At 46.5% G+C, this 15,997-nt stretch overlaps 1 protein-coding gene across 50 annotated transcripts in view; it reads right to left on the reverse strand.

Moving 5' to 3' along the window:
* Nucleotides 1-5,512: 5,512 nt before the first annotated feature.
* LOC125326132 (ankyrin-2-like) overlaps nucleotides 5,513-15,997 on the reverse strand; it is a 277,846-nt gene continuing 267,361 nt past the window's right edge. For 30 of the 50 annotated variants that reach the window (XM_048304010.1, XM_048304015.1, XM_048304014.1 and 27 more), the window contains 6 exons: nucleotides 14,295-14,574; nucleotides 12,697-12,789; nucleotides 12,198-12,281; nucleotides 11,031-11,195; nucleotides 10,217-10,399; nucleotides 5,513-7,752 (listed from right to left, as the gene is read on the reverse strand). In XM_048304010.1, coding sequence (XP_048159967.1) covers nucleotides 7,738-7,752; nucleotides 10,217-10,399; nucleotides 11,031-11,195; nucleotides 12,198-12,281; nucleotides 12,697-12,789; nucleotides 14,295-14,574 — 820 coding nt within the window. In that variant the 3' untranslated portion in view covers nucleotides 5,513-7,737. The remainder of the gene's footprint in view (nucleotides 7,753-10,216; nucleotides 10,400-11,030; nucleotides 11,196-12,197; nucleotides 12,282-12,696; nucleotides 12,790-14,294; nucleotides 14,575-15,997) is intronic. The other 20 variants (XM_048304053.1, XM_048304052.1, XM_048304051.1 and 17 more) reach the window with 3 other exon arrangements.

A 15,997-nucleotide genomic window follows, 5' to 3' on the forward strand; every position in this document is an offset into this window, starting at 1 on the left:
CTTTGCTGAATGGTAGGAAGGGTGTGGCTTGGAGCAGTCTAATGTTAAAATGCGGTGTGCCAAAAGACCACAGAAGACCCTCTGAGTCCTCCCACTGCCTCCCAACGAGGGCATTCATCCCTAATAAGTTGGTTGGAATATCTCCAATCACCATATTGATAGAGAGCTGGTTTTCCTCTCCAGGCAAAGTGAGCTTGACTAAGGCCACATTCATAGATTCTGTTGTTCCCAAGGCATTTAAAACCCAATATCGGTTCTTTGTTGGAACAATTCCACACCTCTGGGCATCTTTCTTTGTCAGCACAGAAATTTGTGCCCCAGTGTCAATCAGAAAAGTTACAGGTGCCCGTTTAGGGCCTGTAATAGCTGTGATCATTATATCTCCTGTTTTATTTTTAGTGAGCATTCTCAGGTACACCCATGCTCCGTCTCTTCGCCCACTGACAAGAGACGGAGGGTCTAGTTTCCCTGGTTTTGAGGAAGAAGTGTCTTTGGCTCACTGCACGGATTCTGAGGGAGGGGGGGTGCACTGGGTTGAAGTGATGGATTCGGTAGAATGGGTTTTGGCAGTGCCAGTTAGACACTACCTTACTCAACTGATCAAGGGCTAAGCCATCCATCACATCTCTGGGGACCCCCTTTTTGATGCCTAATAACCACCAATGCTGACGCTTAGGGATCTGTTTTACATTCTCTGGTTTTTCACTATGAGGAGCCCTAATGTACCTGACACCTTTTGTTTTTTCTCATTTTTCCTCTGGGATTTTTATAGGTCCATATTTCCTACTGTAATTAATCAGATCTTCTGCAACCTCACTCCATGTCCAAACTTTGCAATCACCGGCAGGTGAATTCGATTGTGAACCTGGCGGCTGAGAGGGGGTTGAATATGGAGTAAACCCAGGATCGGTAGATCCAGTTTGGTCGCTCGGGTTTCCAAGGAATCTATCCAGCCTTTCTACGGGACCTACAGCTGCTATGGTTTTTTGAAGGACAGTTGCTGTAGGTTTGAGTGATTCTGGAAGGCCTCGAATTAAAGGGGTCATCAGTTCAGGTTTAACAGGTAATTGTGTGGGGGATTCATATCCAGGAGTTAATTTCCTTTCATGGATCATTTGCAGACAGGCGGCTTTGTGGACGCTTTCTAGAAGTTGATCAGGGGTACCAACTGTAGCTAAAGGGTCTCCCCTTTCTAAAGGATTGAGTCCCCTGGCCCAGAAAGCTGCACGCTGAGTCAAGGATCATGTGTTACGTTTGTCTCCTGTTGTTAAGAAAACTCCATGTCCCCAGTATCCACTGGCCTCCTGTTCAGTCAATGGAATTGGTCTCCTCTGGTGAGAGACACTCGGAAAACATATTCCGTCTCAGCTTCGTGGGGGAGCCGCCGGTGCTCCTTTTTTAACCTAGCCAACTCAGTAGCAGTGTATGGTATTTGTTTAGTGATGATATGTGCTTCAAAATCTTTATCATTGATAAAGATTATTTTCTTTATATTATATATATATAATATATATATAATAATATATATATATATAATAATTATATATATATATAATAAATATTATATTATATTTATATAACAGATTATATTCTGTTTTAATTAGAGGTCTCATATGAGGGCAGCACTTTTCCCCACAATTTCTCACTAGCACTAGTTCTTCCTAGGGGTGTATTTGGTTAATGTTAGGAGTTTCCTTTTCCTCTGTCTCTTTTGGTGAGCCAGCATTCTTTGAATTCTTAGAATATTCCTCTTTTAAAGCAGCCCACAGCAAATGATTTTCATTCCTTTCTTCATCTAATTGTTTCTGTAAAATCTCCACTAGGTTTTGAAGGGAATCTATGATTGCTTTCTCTTCAATACATCGCTTAAAACAGTGATCTATAGCTGCCGTAAGGCATGCCCCTAAAACAGAGCAGATTATGGCTTTATTGATATGAATTTATTGATATGAATTATATGAATTTAAAATAGGGAAAAAAATTCGGGAAGCTTTACAGACTAGGAAGAAAATACTAGAAATAAAAACCCAAACCCCCTACACAAACCCCCAAGCCCCAGAGGGTTTGCAGCCAGTGGTTCTAGACAGATCAGAGCACAGAGTCCTCATGTCCTGTGGCTGCGATTCCTAGAATCAGGTGAAGGGTGGGAACATGGGAGCACTCTGAGTGCAAATAAATACATGTGCTCCTTAAGTTCTACAATTTGGAATAGGGGATGGGAAGTTCTCTGCCAACAGCGGAGTATTTGACTGCAAAAAGCCCTGTAGGAGTTGTAGTGTGGTTTTTCTGTGCAATACTGATGGTTTGCCGCACTCTAGCGGTGGTGAATAGGAGTTCTGTGTGAGGTCAGTTCTGCTCAGAGAAAGCTGGGAGGTTACTACTGTCTGACCTCACAGAAGTTCAACCAGCTCGTCTCAGCTGTGTTTTAGTGTTTTCCTTGTCGCACTGGAGACAGTAATAGAAATAGGTACTTGCAGATGCTCCTTGTTGTTATTCTCTGTGTGTGTTTGGGGTGACTGGGTGAGGAGGGATGGGGCATTTTGTCCTTACTGCTAGTTAGGATTTAGATGGATACTCAGTATTATCAGCTCAGGCCTGCTGTTAGCACCGGTGGCTTTTCATTGCACAGCTCAGACTGTTGGTGCATGAGGAAAAGGCTGGGACCGACTCACTGCTTTGCCTTATTTCAAGGAACGGTCCTTGGGATTGTGGGATTCGTGTTTCTTTGGATCTCTTTCCTTTCACCCTGGCATTCTGCAACTCGGAGCTAAGAGAGCATCCCATGGAGGAGGGAGGACTGGGTGCAGCCTGTGTCATTACCAATGCCTGGGATGAATGGCTGGAAAGATTCTACTGTCTTGCCAGCAACTCGCCAATTGAAGTCAGAGGCGTTCTGCAGGTACAGCAGAACCCCTGTGTTTCTGTGTACCTTAGAAAAGAACAGGCTCTCTACAAGGCAGCTTTCCCCACGCCCTCTCCAGACCTTAGGTGAATGTTGGAGCCAATGTTGTAATTGAGATCTTCGTTTGGGGTTCGTGGAGTAGGAAGCTGTCCTGGGCAGAGTGGGAGCTGCAGGCCGAGGTTAGTGGAGAAGGGTCAAGAGCAGCAGAAGGGCCCCCTTGGCTTTCTAAGCTTCTCCTCAGGGAAGGGTCTGGGTGCAGGCACATCCAGGCTTTGTCCATGGTTTATGTCCAAAGGTTCATACAGGTGTAATGGAAGCTTTACCCTGCGGGATTAAGGATGGCGAGCCACATTTATAGAGAGAAACTAGAGGAAATTATTTATTATGATAATAAATAGGCTGAAAGACCTTAATCAAAATGATTTAGTACACAGCGAGGGTAGCTAGAACTGCTAGTGCAGTGCCCTGTTTCTGAAGGAATGCTGAAGCAATGATTTTAAAGCTAGCAAAACCAATTAGTACATAGAGATGGGTATTGCTCATTTATTTCAACAACTGTGGGCCTACCTTATTTCTCAGCCTTGAGGAACAACCTTGAGGGGAGATCACACTCAAAGGAGGCATCTCCACACACAGTCTGGGAAGGGGCGTGTTAGGGGACCCCACCATTTTACTCGTGATGTTATTATGGTATTTCCTTCCAGGGTTCATCCAGGGAGAGGGTGGTGTGGGTAGCACAGGAGTTTCAGACAGATTTGTGGCACTGCTGCAGGCTTTCACCACTTTTCAGCCACTTTTTTTTTTTTTTTAATTTAATTCTATTATTCTGACAGTTCCTGTGGGTCATACTGGCATAAAAATACAGCAATGAAACTGTAGCCTGACAAAGGGGAAAAGATAATCCTCATGGTTAGCCAGGTGCTGGAACAATAGGAGCAGAGGGAACACCAGTTAATTAATTGGGTTGAGATATTCCTGTGTGTCTATTTGATCTTTTAAATTTATTTTTAATTTAATTGTAGGGGAGTGACGTGTCAGGTGAGCTCAGTTTTAGCCTTAAGCTCAGCAATAGCCATGTTGGGCCTCAAGTGATGATCACTTGGGTATTGTTTTAGTCAACAGGCAAAGGAGGTGTTGGATTTATTTAAAAACAACCAACCAACCAGAGTTTGACCAAAAAGGATGTTGATTTGATGGAGCAGATCTGAGAAGCAGAAGGAAAAGGGAGTCAGTTGGTTTTGAAGTAAGTAAATGGGTGCCCTTGCTGGACATTCCGTGATCTGGACGCGTCCTCTTGGCTCAGTGGGACCAACGGGTTCAGGGCTGTGGTGGGGTGCGAGCAGCTCTCCTGTTTGGGGCTGGTTGTGTGGCTGCACGGCCTTGTTTGGGGTTTTATTGGAACAGCTGAAGAAATGAGCTGAGGGTGCAGTGTTGTGTCTAAATGGCCCTGCAGCGTGCACGTAGAGTGAGGCTTACTCCTCGCACCCTTCCAGTGCATCAGAAATTTAGATGTTCATAGCTCACCTTGCTCCCTTTACCTGCAGAGACCCAAGCAAATCCCCCCCTGCCCGACAGGCTCCTAGGTGTGTAATCCTCTCCTGATGGCAGAGGCGGGAACCAGACATGGCAGGGGACGCACAGGGGGGACTGTGCCTATGGCTGCTGCCACAGCTGAGGGACAGGGTTAGGCCTGGCAAGACAAGCCAGCTCTGCATAGGGGACTGAAAAATCCGGCAAAGGCTGAGGATCCAGCTGCTCTTTCTGGCATTGCTGCTGCACTGACGAGAGTGGCAGCCAGCAACCTCTTTACCCCACGTGCTTTGAGACCTGACAACTGCTGTAGCTTCGGGCTGTTCTCAAACGCTGCTTCCTGTGCCAAGTGCTTGCAGCAACTGCAGAGTTCAGACCTGGGCGATGTTGAATGTTTTAAGGTGAAGGTGAAGCCATTTGGGTTCATTTCCTTAGGGAAAGGCACCGGATTTGGAAGTTGCACACTGTCAAAGGCCTGTAGTTATAGGCTGTAGTGTGTGGAGTAGAGAGCTTGTAGCTACAAAATGCACTGGTTATCTATGCATGGCCTGAGCTGTCAGCTGAGAATCGAGTCTGTCTGTGTTTTCTGGCTCGCTTAATTCCACGTTGTGAATCCACGTGTTCTAGGAAGCGCCCACAGGATGCTCCATCACTTGTAGTCCAGTTTTATGGAATGTTAAGTAAAAATATTAAGTCATCAATGGAAGGGGACAGTGACCACCCTTTGGTGGTACCTACTACCAGGGCTGTCACAGGTGGCAGAATTTACTAAACTGCTCTCTGCTGGTCACAGAGCCACACCGGCATCTTCCAGGGGTTGCGGGGAAGAGAGGCAGGAGGTAACAGGCTCTGCTAATAACACCCTTTTTTGAGCTGTGTTATGGTCAGACTAAGAAAAAAGCTTAGAAGATGGTGCTGGTTCATATAATTTGTATACAGAAACAAAAAAACAAAGCCTTTTGTGTCGCAAGGTGTAAAGCAAGAGTAATGTAATAACTCTGACAGCACAGCTGAGGTCCCTGTGCGGGCACTGTCCCCTTCCTGCTGCGCCGGCAGTAAAAGCGAGCGAGCCACCGTTGCTACATTTAACACTTGTACATTTTTATTTCGTTAAATCAGCCATTGTACACATTGCAGCTATGTATTGTTAGTGTTGTATCTTTTTAATTTTTAACTAATACATGCCCTCATAGATATATTCAATTAGTGTTATCACCATGGGAACAAGATGCTGATTCGTCAACTTAAAATTCACTTCTTCTCACAGTATTCAAGTTCTCTGATAACACAGCAAAAAATCAAAATAAGAGGTGAATAACCATTATGCTGTTACACAGAACATCATCTGCACCGCAAATAACACAACAGAAATGCATTTCTTGAGAGCCCCATCCTTGAAGACCCTCCTGCGCTGTCTCAGCCAGCCAGGAAGCCACAATGCGCTGTGAGATGTTTCATCGCGGGTCTCATTTGGTTTGGCTGCCAAAACACTTTTTTCTTTTCGTTTCCTTTCTCGCCTGCCCAAAAAGTGTCAGCACGGCACCTCAGGTGGTTCTGCCCACAGGAAGCCAGAACTCCAGAGGTGTTTCCATGCTTTGGCATCATTACCTTAATGAGGAAGTGCCCTTGTTCTGAGCACTGAGTGAGTCGCTAAAAAAAACAAAACCAAAGAACCCTATAGTTGTGGAAGGCCAGATAAGTTGGGACAAAGGATTGCTCCTAGAGGAGAGGGTTGGTTTTACTCTGGTGTTGAGTCTACTACTAAAAAAATTAAATAGCTGTTTAAAAACATTAAGTTGGTGTGTTTGTGTGTGTGCATGTTATGCTAAAACCCTACAGAGCTCCCTCCGTTAAATATTAAGGTATAGAACACCCAAAACGTCAGATCCTATGTTCCCCTTTTGGAAAATAAAAGTGCAGACATGCTATCGTGGTTTTCAGAGGGTCGGTTTAGAAATATATATATATTATATATAGTTACATAACAAAATATGAACAGAAACCGGCTGCCAAGGATTGTGAGCACTTGTTCTTTAAAAACACTTGATCAGAAGATAAAAACTGCTCGCTCAGTGCTAAGAGGGCCAAGAAGCTGACATGGTTCTAGGAGGGTTTGGTTTTGACCTTCAAATGCCGCATGCGTCTTATCGGCTAAGAGGCAATCTTGATAAAACACGGTGAATTAATTATTCTCCTTTTATAGTGGGTAAGTCTTTGTCCCGTAGTTATCTACAGTGCAGTGGACAGCAGGAAGCACCCCCAGTCAGTCGGTGAGGTCGGCTAAGCGGTGATGGAAACGGGAAACTACCGGAGTTAGAATTGTTTAATACACCCCGCCACAGGTCCGGATCTATAGGCTTTAATACCGTACGCGAACGTGCCGTAGCTAGAGCTGCTAGCAACTTGGCTACCTAGTGGGGTAATTTGTCTTTCTTGTTCTTTTGGAAATGTTTGTCTGGAAACGGCTGGCTAAAGGTGTCTGCACTATTGATGGCCACAGTCAGCTGTGATTCACGTGAACAGCTGTCTGTTGCCTGACTCTCGCAGCCTTTGCCTAGACCAGCTCTCTAAACAGTCAGTCTTAGTACGTGGTGGCTCTGCAGCGCTTCCTCCTGGCTTAGTCAGCGTCTGCAGTCCGGGCGGTGCCGTTCCGTGAGCCGGTGCCGTTCCACAGGGTCACTACACCTCGTAACCCACGACGCCAACGGGCAGAGAGTGTTCTGCGGTCTCGTGCGTTTAAGTACTCTGCTATTTACAGTTTACACGTCAACTCCTTTGTACGGTGCGCGTACACAGTCAGTGGAAGAGGCCTGGAGATGAAGTCTGCTTGGCAAGGGCCGTGTCAGGAAGCGAGCGCCAGAGCGAAGGGACAGGGACAAGCGGTGACGCTGGCAAGGGTGCCGGCGAGGCGGATAAATCATCCTGCCTGAAGGATGCTATCTTTGGTCACAAATTAGCTTACAGGGTGAAAAATCATACCAGCACAAAATGAAATTTGGGATGGGGAGAAATGAATTCACTGCGGCCGCACAGGTAGAAGCGGCAGTGGCTGGCATCGGTGATGACTCCGCTACCCAGGGATGGTGACGGCTGCGTACAGGAGGGGTCGCGCGGTGCTGTGCGGGGCGGCAGCTTCTCACTTGGCCTCCTGCGTCCAGTCCTCTTGGCAGAAGTGCCTAAGAAGCTGCTGGAGGTCATGCTGGAGGTCATCCCTGGGGAGCGCTTCTGGGGTGTCTTCCAGCTCTTCTATGTGAACGTGTTTTCCATAGCGGTCCTTCATCACGGTCCTCTTCTGTGTGCTGGCTTTACTTAGTATTGTCCTGGAAACAGAAAAAAGGGAGAGACCTGACTTAGAAAGGCCACAGTTCTGAAGGTCTGAGAATATTGTGGTTTTCAGGCTTTTCCAAGGCAGAGTTGCACGTGCTAGAGAGAAGGCATGGCAATGTCTAAGTATGATGCAATAGTGCCAACTCCTATCGAGGACTGCCTCAGCTGATGCCATGCGCACCCTGGGGAACGTGTCCTCAGCATAACTCAAACCCTGTGTCTGTACTGCAGTGAGCCCCGGCCGTGGCCTTCATAGCGCTGGGTGTGGAGAGCTCGGTGGACAGGAGAAAAGAAGGAAGAAAGAAAATGAAGAATGAATCAATGGAGAATGCGTGATGGGTGATGAATGAATGGAGGATGGACGAAGGGATGATGAACGAATTGATGCCGTCTCGATTTTTACCTTTTTTCTTCTACACATTCTCTGTATTCTTGACACACACATATTTGTAGCTTTGTAGCCTATTACTGTAACTTAGCTTAGCTTCAGGGTTTTCCTAGGCAGAAAGACAAAACCAATTCCAAGACCCCTATGCTGTCTTGGTTCTCTTTAGAAACCAAGGTTGAAACTAGCTCTGTACGACACGTTTTCATAAACAGGGTCCAGTCTTCATCCCAGGTGGGGTGGATTTAGAAATAGAAGTACTAGAGCTGGGGGCATTACTTCACTGGGCATGCTTTTAACTGGGGGCAGCTCTTATCAGATATGCCAATTTGCAGAATCAATACAAATTGTACATGAGTTGCTTGGGGCATGCATCTTCGTCACTTCCCGCCTGAGAAACTGTGCACCTAAGGGTGCACCTTATATAAAGGGACCCCTTTTTATCACCCTGTGTCTTGCTCTTACTTCTGCAGAGAAAAAGGCATCAGAATGGATGGATGGAGGATGGCTGGAGACTGGATGGATGATGGAGACTGGATGGATGAATGGAGGAGAAGGAGAAAGAAGAAGGAGAAGAATCTCTATCCATTCTCCATCCCTTCATGCATTCTCCATCATCCATTCACTATTCATTCTCCCTCCCTCCCTCAATTCTCCATTCCATCAGAATGATGATCATTTGCTACACTAACAAAACTGTATTCACCCCATCTGGGGGTGGGCATTTTTACATATCTGCCCCTGGAGGCCTCCAAGAGAGACCAGCCTTCGTATTACCTGCTGTACCGATATTGTCTAGAAAGTGTTGTTTTATTTCCAGGTTCTTTAAGCCATCACTTCCATCAGGTTAGGAGTTGCTTTAGTACCACTGCAACTAAAGCTTTGCATTCACTGCAGGCACGCACTGCAATGCACTCATGTGAGTGTGTTAATTCATTTGCAGTCACACTTCATCAACTTGCCAAGCCAAACCTTTTAATTACTGATCCATCTTCTTTCTTGACTTCTTTCTCTACCAAAGCAGGGACTTGGACTGTCATGTGGTGACCTATGTAGCTCAAAGCCTCCAATGCAAACATAAACTTCAAATTACAACACACCCCAAACACGTGGAGCTCTTCCTGCCTTAGTCCTTTGTACTCCCACAGACCAATGCTGAGGAAATGCTGAACAGGTACCTAAAAGCAGCAGCTGCCTCCCTGCTGCGCACACGTCAGATACAGCTCCTCGTGTGCGGCAGTTTGACTGCAGTAATAATTGCACCAAAGCACCTCGCAGTACGAGCTCCTCCTCCCGGCCATCCGGGCTTCCCGATGTGCTGAGGTGGGAGCTAGGAACTAACTACGTGTTCCTTCCCAGGCTCTCTCTCTGAACACCTCTACCAGACAGGTTTTGCCCCTTGTTTGGCCTCTGTGCAAAAAGCGGGACCAGGCTGCTGGTCTGGGTTCCTGGTTACGAAACCCAAACTGCATACACGTGTCACCTGCTGCCACACAGCTTTTATCTGCTTATCTACTTGGTAGGTAGTTACTTTAGCCTCTAAGACATGCTATTCAAGGGGACCATAGGCTGGATTCAGAATGAAGTGCTGCCACTTACTTGTAGAAAATAAAAAACTGTTTTCATCCAAGATCACTTTTCTCTTACTAAAATGTCTCAAGTGATCAGAAAGAGCAGAACACCACAGAAGTGCTCATCAGCTTCGTTGCTGTTTTGTCCTTTCGAGGAGAAACACATCCCTTTACCCAGGGTGGGGGCTTAACTGTAGCCACTTCTAAAATGAGCTCCCCGAGTGGTAACACGTGAATGAACTTTAACTGCGCTCACACCCGAGACTTCGAAGAACTCCACACAAAGCCTCCATGATGTTTTTCTTTGGTCTTAACAAGTTTCTTAGCTAATTCTGCCACGTCAGCTTTCCCTACGCATTCTTTGTATGCGCATCTTTTTGGAACGTGGACTCGCCGGTTGAGGCTGGGGCACCACCACCAAAACCTTTCAGGAGAACAGAGTTTTTCCCTGGGGCTGTGGTGATGCTTGCTGTAATGCTGACATACAAAAATTATCTGTACCTCTTCGAAGTCCTCTTTGGCTGATGGAAGATCAGAAGCCAGGCTGGCATCCCCCAGGTGTTTCTCCGTCCTCTCTCCATGCACTACAGTGGTCTTTATGACTTTGCTGACTTTCCGGCCCTCCACTGGTTCGGACTGGAATTTGGAGGCACTAGACAGAACGGCAGGTTCAGACAGGGTCACCTGCAAGGTCAGAAAGCACAAGTAAGCTGGAGATGAACTCCACACTTTGTGATGTGCACTGGTAAAATGACTTTCCTGTCTGTGGGCTCCATACGGTAAAAAAGAAAAAAGAAAGGGGGAGAAAAAAGAAAAAAGGAAGGAAAAACAAGGAAAAAGAAAAGAAGAAAGAAAAGACTCTTCTTTCTTGTTACTTTACTCCTAAAGAATTAATTCTGATGAGAAATGCTGGCAAGAAGTTTCAGTGAGGTTTTTCACAATTCCGATAACCGCTTGCTACACCTTGCCCTTGGCCCAGGACTGCTGGAAGCACATCCTATTGCCAGCTTCTGGCCCTCTGTCACAACTTAGGTACGCCGATCCAAATGTCTGTAGGGCCACATGGTGAAGCATGGCAGGAAAGCACTTACCTTCTCAGGTTGCTTCTGTTTTTATTACCTGGCTCTAAACCACTTCTTGTCTAAATCATACGTGGTTTTAGCCTCTTCAAAGCAAGAAGAGGCCAGTAAGGTCAACGTGCTGTAACTGTGGGGTTCTAGGACTGAGTGGCAAAATAAGCACACCAAGCTGCAGTGACTAAGAGCCCTGTTGGGGTGCTGCTGCTTTGTGCCACAGCAGGCAAAGCACACCCTACCTCTGAGTGCTCACTGTCACTCTTCAGCACAACCCGCTTCACCACTTTGGAATAACCATCTCCCTCTTCCACAGTGACGGGGGCTTGAGGTGTTCCCTGCATTACCACTTCCTCTTTTTCCGTGCCATCTGGAGCAACAAATCGCCGGATGATCTTCCGAGTCACCTGAAGGAATGGAGTTTAGTCCCCAAAGAATTAGCAGTAAAATATTCCTCCTTGTTCTCTATCTAGTATTTTCTACTCAAAGGGTGTTTTTCCTACGTGGAAGAACCTGCGTAGATGGTTGGGTGTTTTATTCTTCCACACCTACTCAAGAGACTCCTCTGGTGCTGAAGCTCTCGAGGCACTGGCAGGCCAAAGCAAGAAGAGAATTACAGGGTTCAAGATGTGAAATTTCTCAGGAGGATGGGTGTGCATCTGTCTGTGGATGACCCGAAGCCGTGCGCAGAGTGGTTCGAGGCACAGACCTATCCGCGCGAGCAGTCGCGCTCGCTCCTGTGCAACACGACCAAGGAATCTTTGGCTGTGTAACAGGAACTCCAACAGGTTCCAGAGACAACCCATCCGGCCGAGGGGCTGTGACGACTGCTCGAAAGACAGAAGATGGAGTTTGCCACAAGCCCAGCTCAGCCATATCCTAGACCAAATCACTGAGCACCAAGCTGTCAGATAAAGGAGCACTGAAGTTCCCCTTTCACTTCTGTGCTGTGCAGAATTTGCTTTTCTAAGCATGACCTGGTTTTGAAGATCGAGAGTCTGGGTTTATCTGACTCTTACAGACCCAGTCTTCCATTGCTTTCATTAGGACAAGCCAAGAAAGATCCCAGATCAGATTGGGGCAGAGTGAGTTTTTTTGCTGGGGCTTTTTAAAGGAAATAAACAACTTTCTTCTAAAAAATGTGGATCTATGCAGAAGTTTCATTGGCTTTAAATCAAAGTTAACAAAATACGTCCTGTTAGGTTATATACCGTAACACAGAATGATTTTAAGAATCTAAGTAATTCTTCCAACTTTGGTGTCTCTCATGAGCAGAAATTCTCGTTCCTTCCACTCTTTACTCTTCAAATCACGCCCCTTCATAGCAGAAAGTTTGGCATTTCTGTGGATGATTTCTCCTTCCTTTTACAGGAGAGGAAGAAGGTACCAAGGGGCAGAACTGACAATACCTTCTTTACCACTGTGTGGCCGTGTTCATCTGTGTACTGCTCTTCTGTGACTGTTTCTGGTGGCATTTCAGGCATACTATCAGCCTGTACAACAAAGAACAAAGTTGTGTGAAGCAAGGCCTTCATGTGGGTCTCGAAATAAGCAAGTTTAAAATCAGTTAATTGGTTGCAGAATGGAAAAAAATCAGCAATGTTAGGAAAAAACCTGTTCTGCAAATAAATCCTTAGCGAGGCATGCAAAGAAAAGTGATGCCACGGCACGCAGGCAAAGATAGGTTAGTTGGCCTTGTTGTATACGGGGCTGACAAGCCTCCATCTTCCTCCTACCGAGGCGTCTAGTGGAATTTAGAGTTGGGTTAGCAGTGTTACTGTAATCCTGCGGTATTGGAGAGGCTTATCCGGTGGAGATGCATTATTTGGGAGCATCCCGGCTTGAGGTGCAACACCAGCTCAGGGCCTGAGGCAGCGCAGGCTCGTGCAGTCGTTCAACACTCAGTACCTGAATAATCACCCGGCGCCGAATGACCCTGGTAGTGACCATCTCGTCATCGTCCGAGCTGAGCTCCAGCCCGCCTAACTCCTCTGCTAACTCCTAGGGGAAGCATGGAAGCAGGGCTCTGTACGTGGCACTAGCAGTACCTACAGCTTCTGTCTTCCTACACCAGCTCTGCAATTCCTACATTTTGCAGACACTTTCTGTGTTAATGACACAGGAAAATATAGGAAAGCCTTTTAATCCTCCCCAGGGGGCAGTACAGAGCACAGTGGACAGAGAGTAGGACTGAGCAGTTTAACTAGAGGACAGTGTAGCAGTAGCCTCAGGACTAGAAAGATCAGGAGAAATTAGCAACCAGTGTTGGAGTTGTCTCTCCTGCATAGGGAAGAGTTAAAAATTTAAAAATTGCGTCAGAAGGCAAAGAGAGGCTGAAAAGAACGAGGTGGGAAATGGCTGTGCTATAAAAAACGTAAAGGGGAAAATAAATAAGGGCGGGGGGGGGGTTCCTTTTTGGTGGTACCAGTTGTTGTTGTTTCACTTTAGTAAAAGAACTGGAGGAAAAAAGCAGGGCATTATTTCAACTGCAGCCTGTCCTCCAGCAGCCCTTGTGCTGGGCCCTGCTGGAGATCCTCTTTCAGTCATCTGACACACTTTAAATTCCACCTTTTCCTGAGATCCCAGAGGCAGAGCTCTAAAACCCTTTATTCCAGAGGGGATACCTTTGACCCCACAGTAGCAAAGACTGAAGGGCTTGTTTCTAATGAATGTGACGGTGAAATAATTTCTGCTTCAGTAGAACTGGACCACCTCTGCTCTAACTAGACTTACAAAACTAATTTCCTGCCCAACGGTGCCTTCTCCTTTTCTCCCACTTAGAACGGGCAAAGCAAGTTGCTTATTCTTAAACCTTTATCTGCCAAGAGATTTTAATTCTCCAGTAAAAGCCATCTGGTTGCTCTCTTTCCTTGCTGCTTGATGCCTTCCCCTCTCTGACCACTGCAGTGAAGTCCCTTTGTCTCACACAACCCAAGACCTGCCTCGTGCGGTTTTGATGTTCTCCCTCTCCTGTCTCTGTATCTCTTTACTGCCTGCGTGCTACATAAACACCGTTCTTCCACTACACCCTTAGTAGGCTGCAATGCACAACTGCTGCCTCTTTTCCATCTCAGGGACTTTACAGGCCTTTTATGCCGCTTCTCGTGCTGCTCTGGGCCAGCCTTGCCTTGCTTTATGAGCTTTTATGTTCTTACTTTGCCCACGTTACATCTGTTTCAGCTTTTGCTTGTACACGGTTTGTTTCTGCCCCCGTTACTGACGCTCTCTGTCTCTCTCAGGCACAGATGTAACTGCCACAGGCCAGAGGACACAGAAGGGTAGGGCAGAACCAGAACTACCAGTCTAGACTTTGGGATCTGGGGCTTGCGTCAACTTGGAAAACCTCAAGAGAAAAGCCTTTACCCGACCCTTCTAACCACAGAGGGAAGGAGAAACAACTCAGTGCCAGATGCAAATGAATTACAAATATTCTCATCTTAAGGAATGAGTGAGACGTAAAACTCGGGGTTTTGTGTCAATTACTTTGAGGCAAAGTTGTCATTTACCTTTTCTAAGGATTCCTCCTCGCAGCCCCTTCCAGAATTCTCCACCTGCTCCTCAGTTGACTCCACTATCACAAGACTAGATCTCCTTGGAGAGAGCTGCTCCCGGTGGAGGTGGGGGTCCTCGGGCTCTTGGATGATGGGGGAGTCCCCTCTCTGGGCAGAGGACAGAGGCTGCAGGGGTGCTCCCTGCACCTCTCCCTTTGCCGTGCTCGAGGGTGCGGATTTTCCGCTCGCTGCTTTTCCAGCTCCCACGGACTGCTCCGTTCCTGGACTCGTGACGCTGTGAATTACAGGTTCAAGCGAGTTACTACCGTGCAGTGCTTCCCAGTTTCCATCAATGGGATATTAGGCACTGACTCGTATTCCCACATAACCCATATTATTATGTTGTCTGGCAAAGTCTAGAAATAACTGATACTTCTTGACAGGAACTGCAGAGTAGTCTGGCTGGGAACCCCACGCGTCTTCCCGAGCGCATCTCCAAACGGATATCCAAACCCTGCAATTTTTGCAATTCTGCAAAACTCGGAGAGAGCTTTGCTGTCACTTGCGCCCTCACGTCTCTACAGATTGCCATTTATTTCTTTAGGGGAAGAGCCCGGATCGCTGTAGGAGGATGTGAGGCAGCTAAAACACTGAGCACAAGCTGTGCAGCTGCAAAGTGGAGAAACCAACTTTTATGTAGCATTCTGGAGCTTTAGCAAACAGAAATTTAGAAGAGGTTCAGGTTTTGTTTGTAATGTTACTTTCATGGTTGAACCCCGCTATGATTAATCACTGCCCCAAGTTAGTTTAACCTCTTATTACGTATGTTGCTATGTAACACAAATATGAAGGAAATACATCTAATTCAAGCATATGTCCATCCATTCAGTATTGTTGTATACCACCTCTTGGAGCATGTTCCTTACGAGCTATTCAAATCTAGCCCAATTTCCCCTTCAAACTCGACCTGCGGTGCAGCGATATTCCGCTGTCGTCGCTACTCTCGTGCAGTGTCGGCAGCACTGTCTCACAAGGATTCTCTGTTCCTCACAGACATTCCTTTCCTGATGCACAGCCTTAGGGTGCATTGGTAGTTTTGGCTGACACTGCAACAGCAGCTTTCTTCAATGGTATTTTGTGTCTCCCACACTCTCTCCTGGCATATCCTGAGCAAAAGAATGCCCCAAAGTCCGTTTGCTGGACTCAGCTGCCCTTTGACTGCTGGGAGCTGCATCTCCGCATCAAAGCCAATCACCTCCAGGAAAATCACTTCTTTGGATAGGGATTCTTGGTATCTTGCTGGCTTATTAATACCTGAATCTACCCTGCAGAGAGCTCTCAGCAAGGGCACATAATCAGGGAAGGTGGGGAGAAATAGACACGATCTATTTCAAATTCCTTTTCAAATGACACCAACCTCACTGACAGCCCCCACCTCAGAATTCAAGTTTTTGCTGCACAGGCCTTCTAAACGTGTGCTCTGTCGTGTGTTATTCCGTAAGCGCAAGTCCTCGTGTCTCGTCTCTGTAAAACCCTGCTTCTGCTCCCTTGGCCGTCTGAAAGGCGCTTTTAAAACCCCAGTTCTTAATAGAATAGTTGTGAGTTCTGTAAGTAATGAATACATTGAAAAAATTTTGCCTCCATTGAAAAAGCCATCCTGAAGTTGAAGAAAGGGTCCTTTAGGATTACTTTCATGAAGATGCCATCACTTATCATCC

This window comes from Corvus hawaiiensis, chromosome 5 (assembly GCF_020740725.1).
Source record: "Corvus hawaiiensis isolate bCorHaw1 chromosome 5, bCorHaw1.pri.cur, whole genome shotgun sequence".
NCBI lineage: Eukaryota > Metazoa > Chordata > Aves > Passeriformes > Corvidae > Corvus > Corvus hawaiiensis.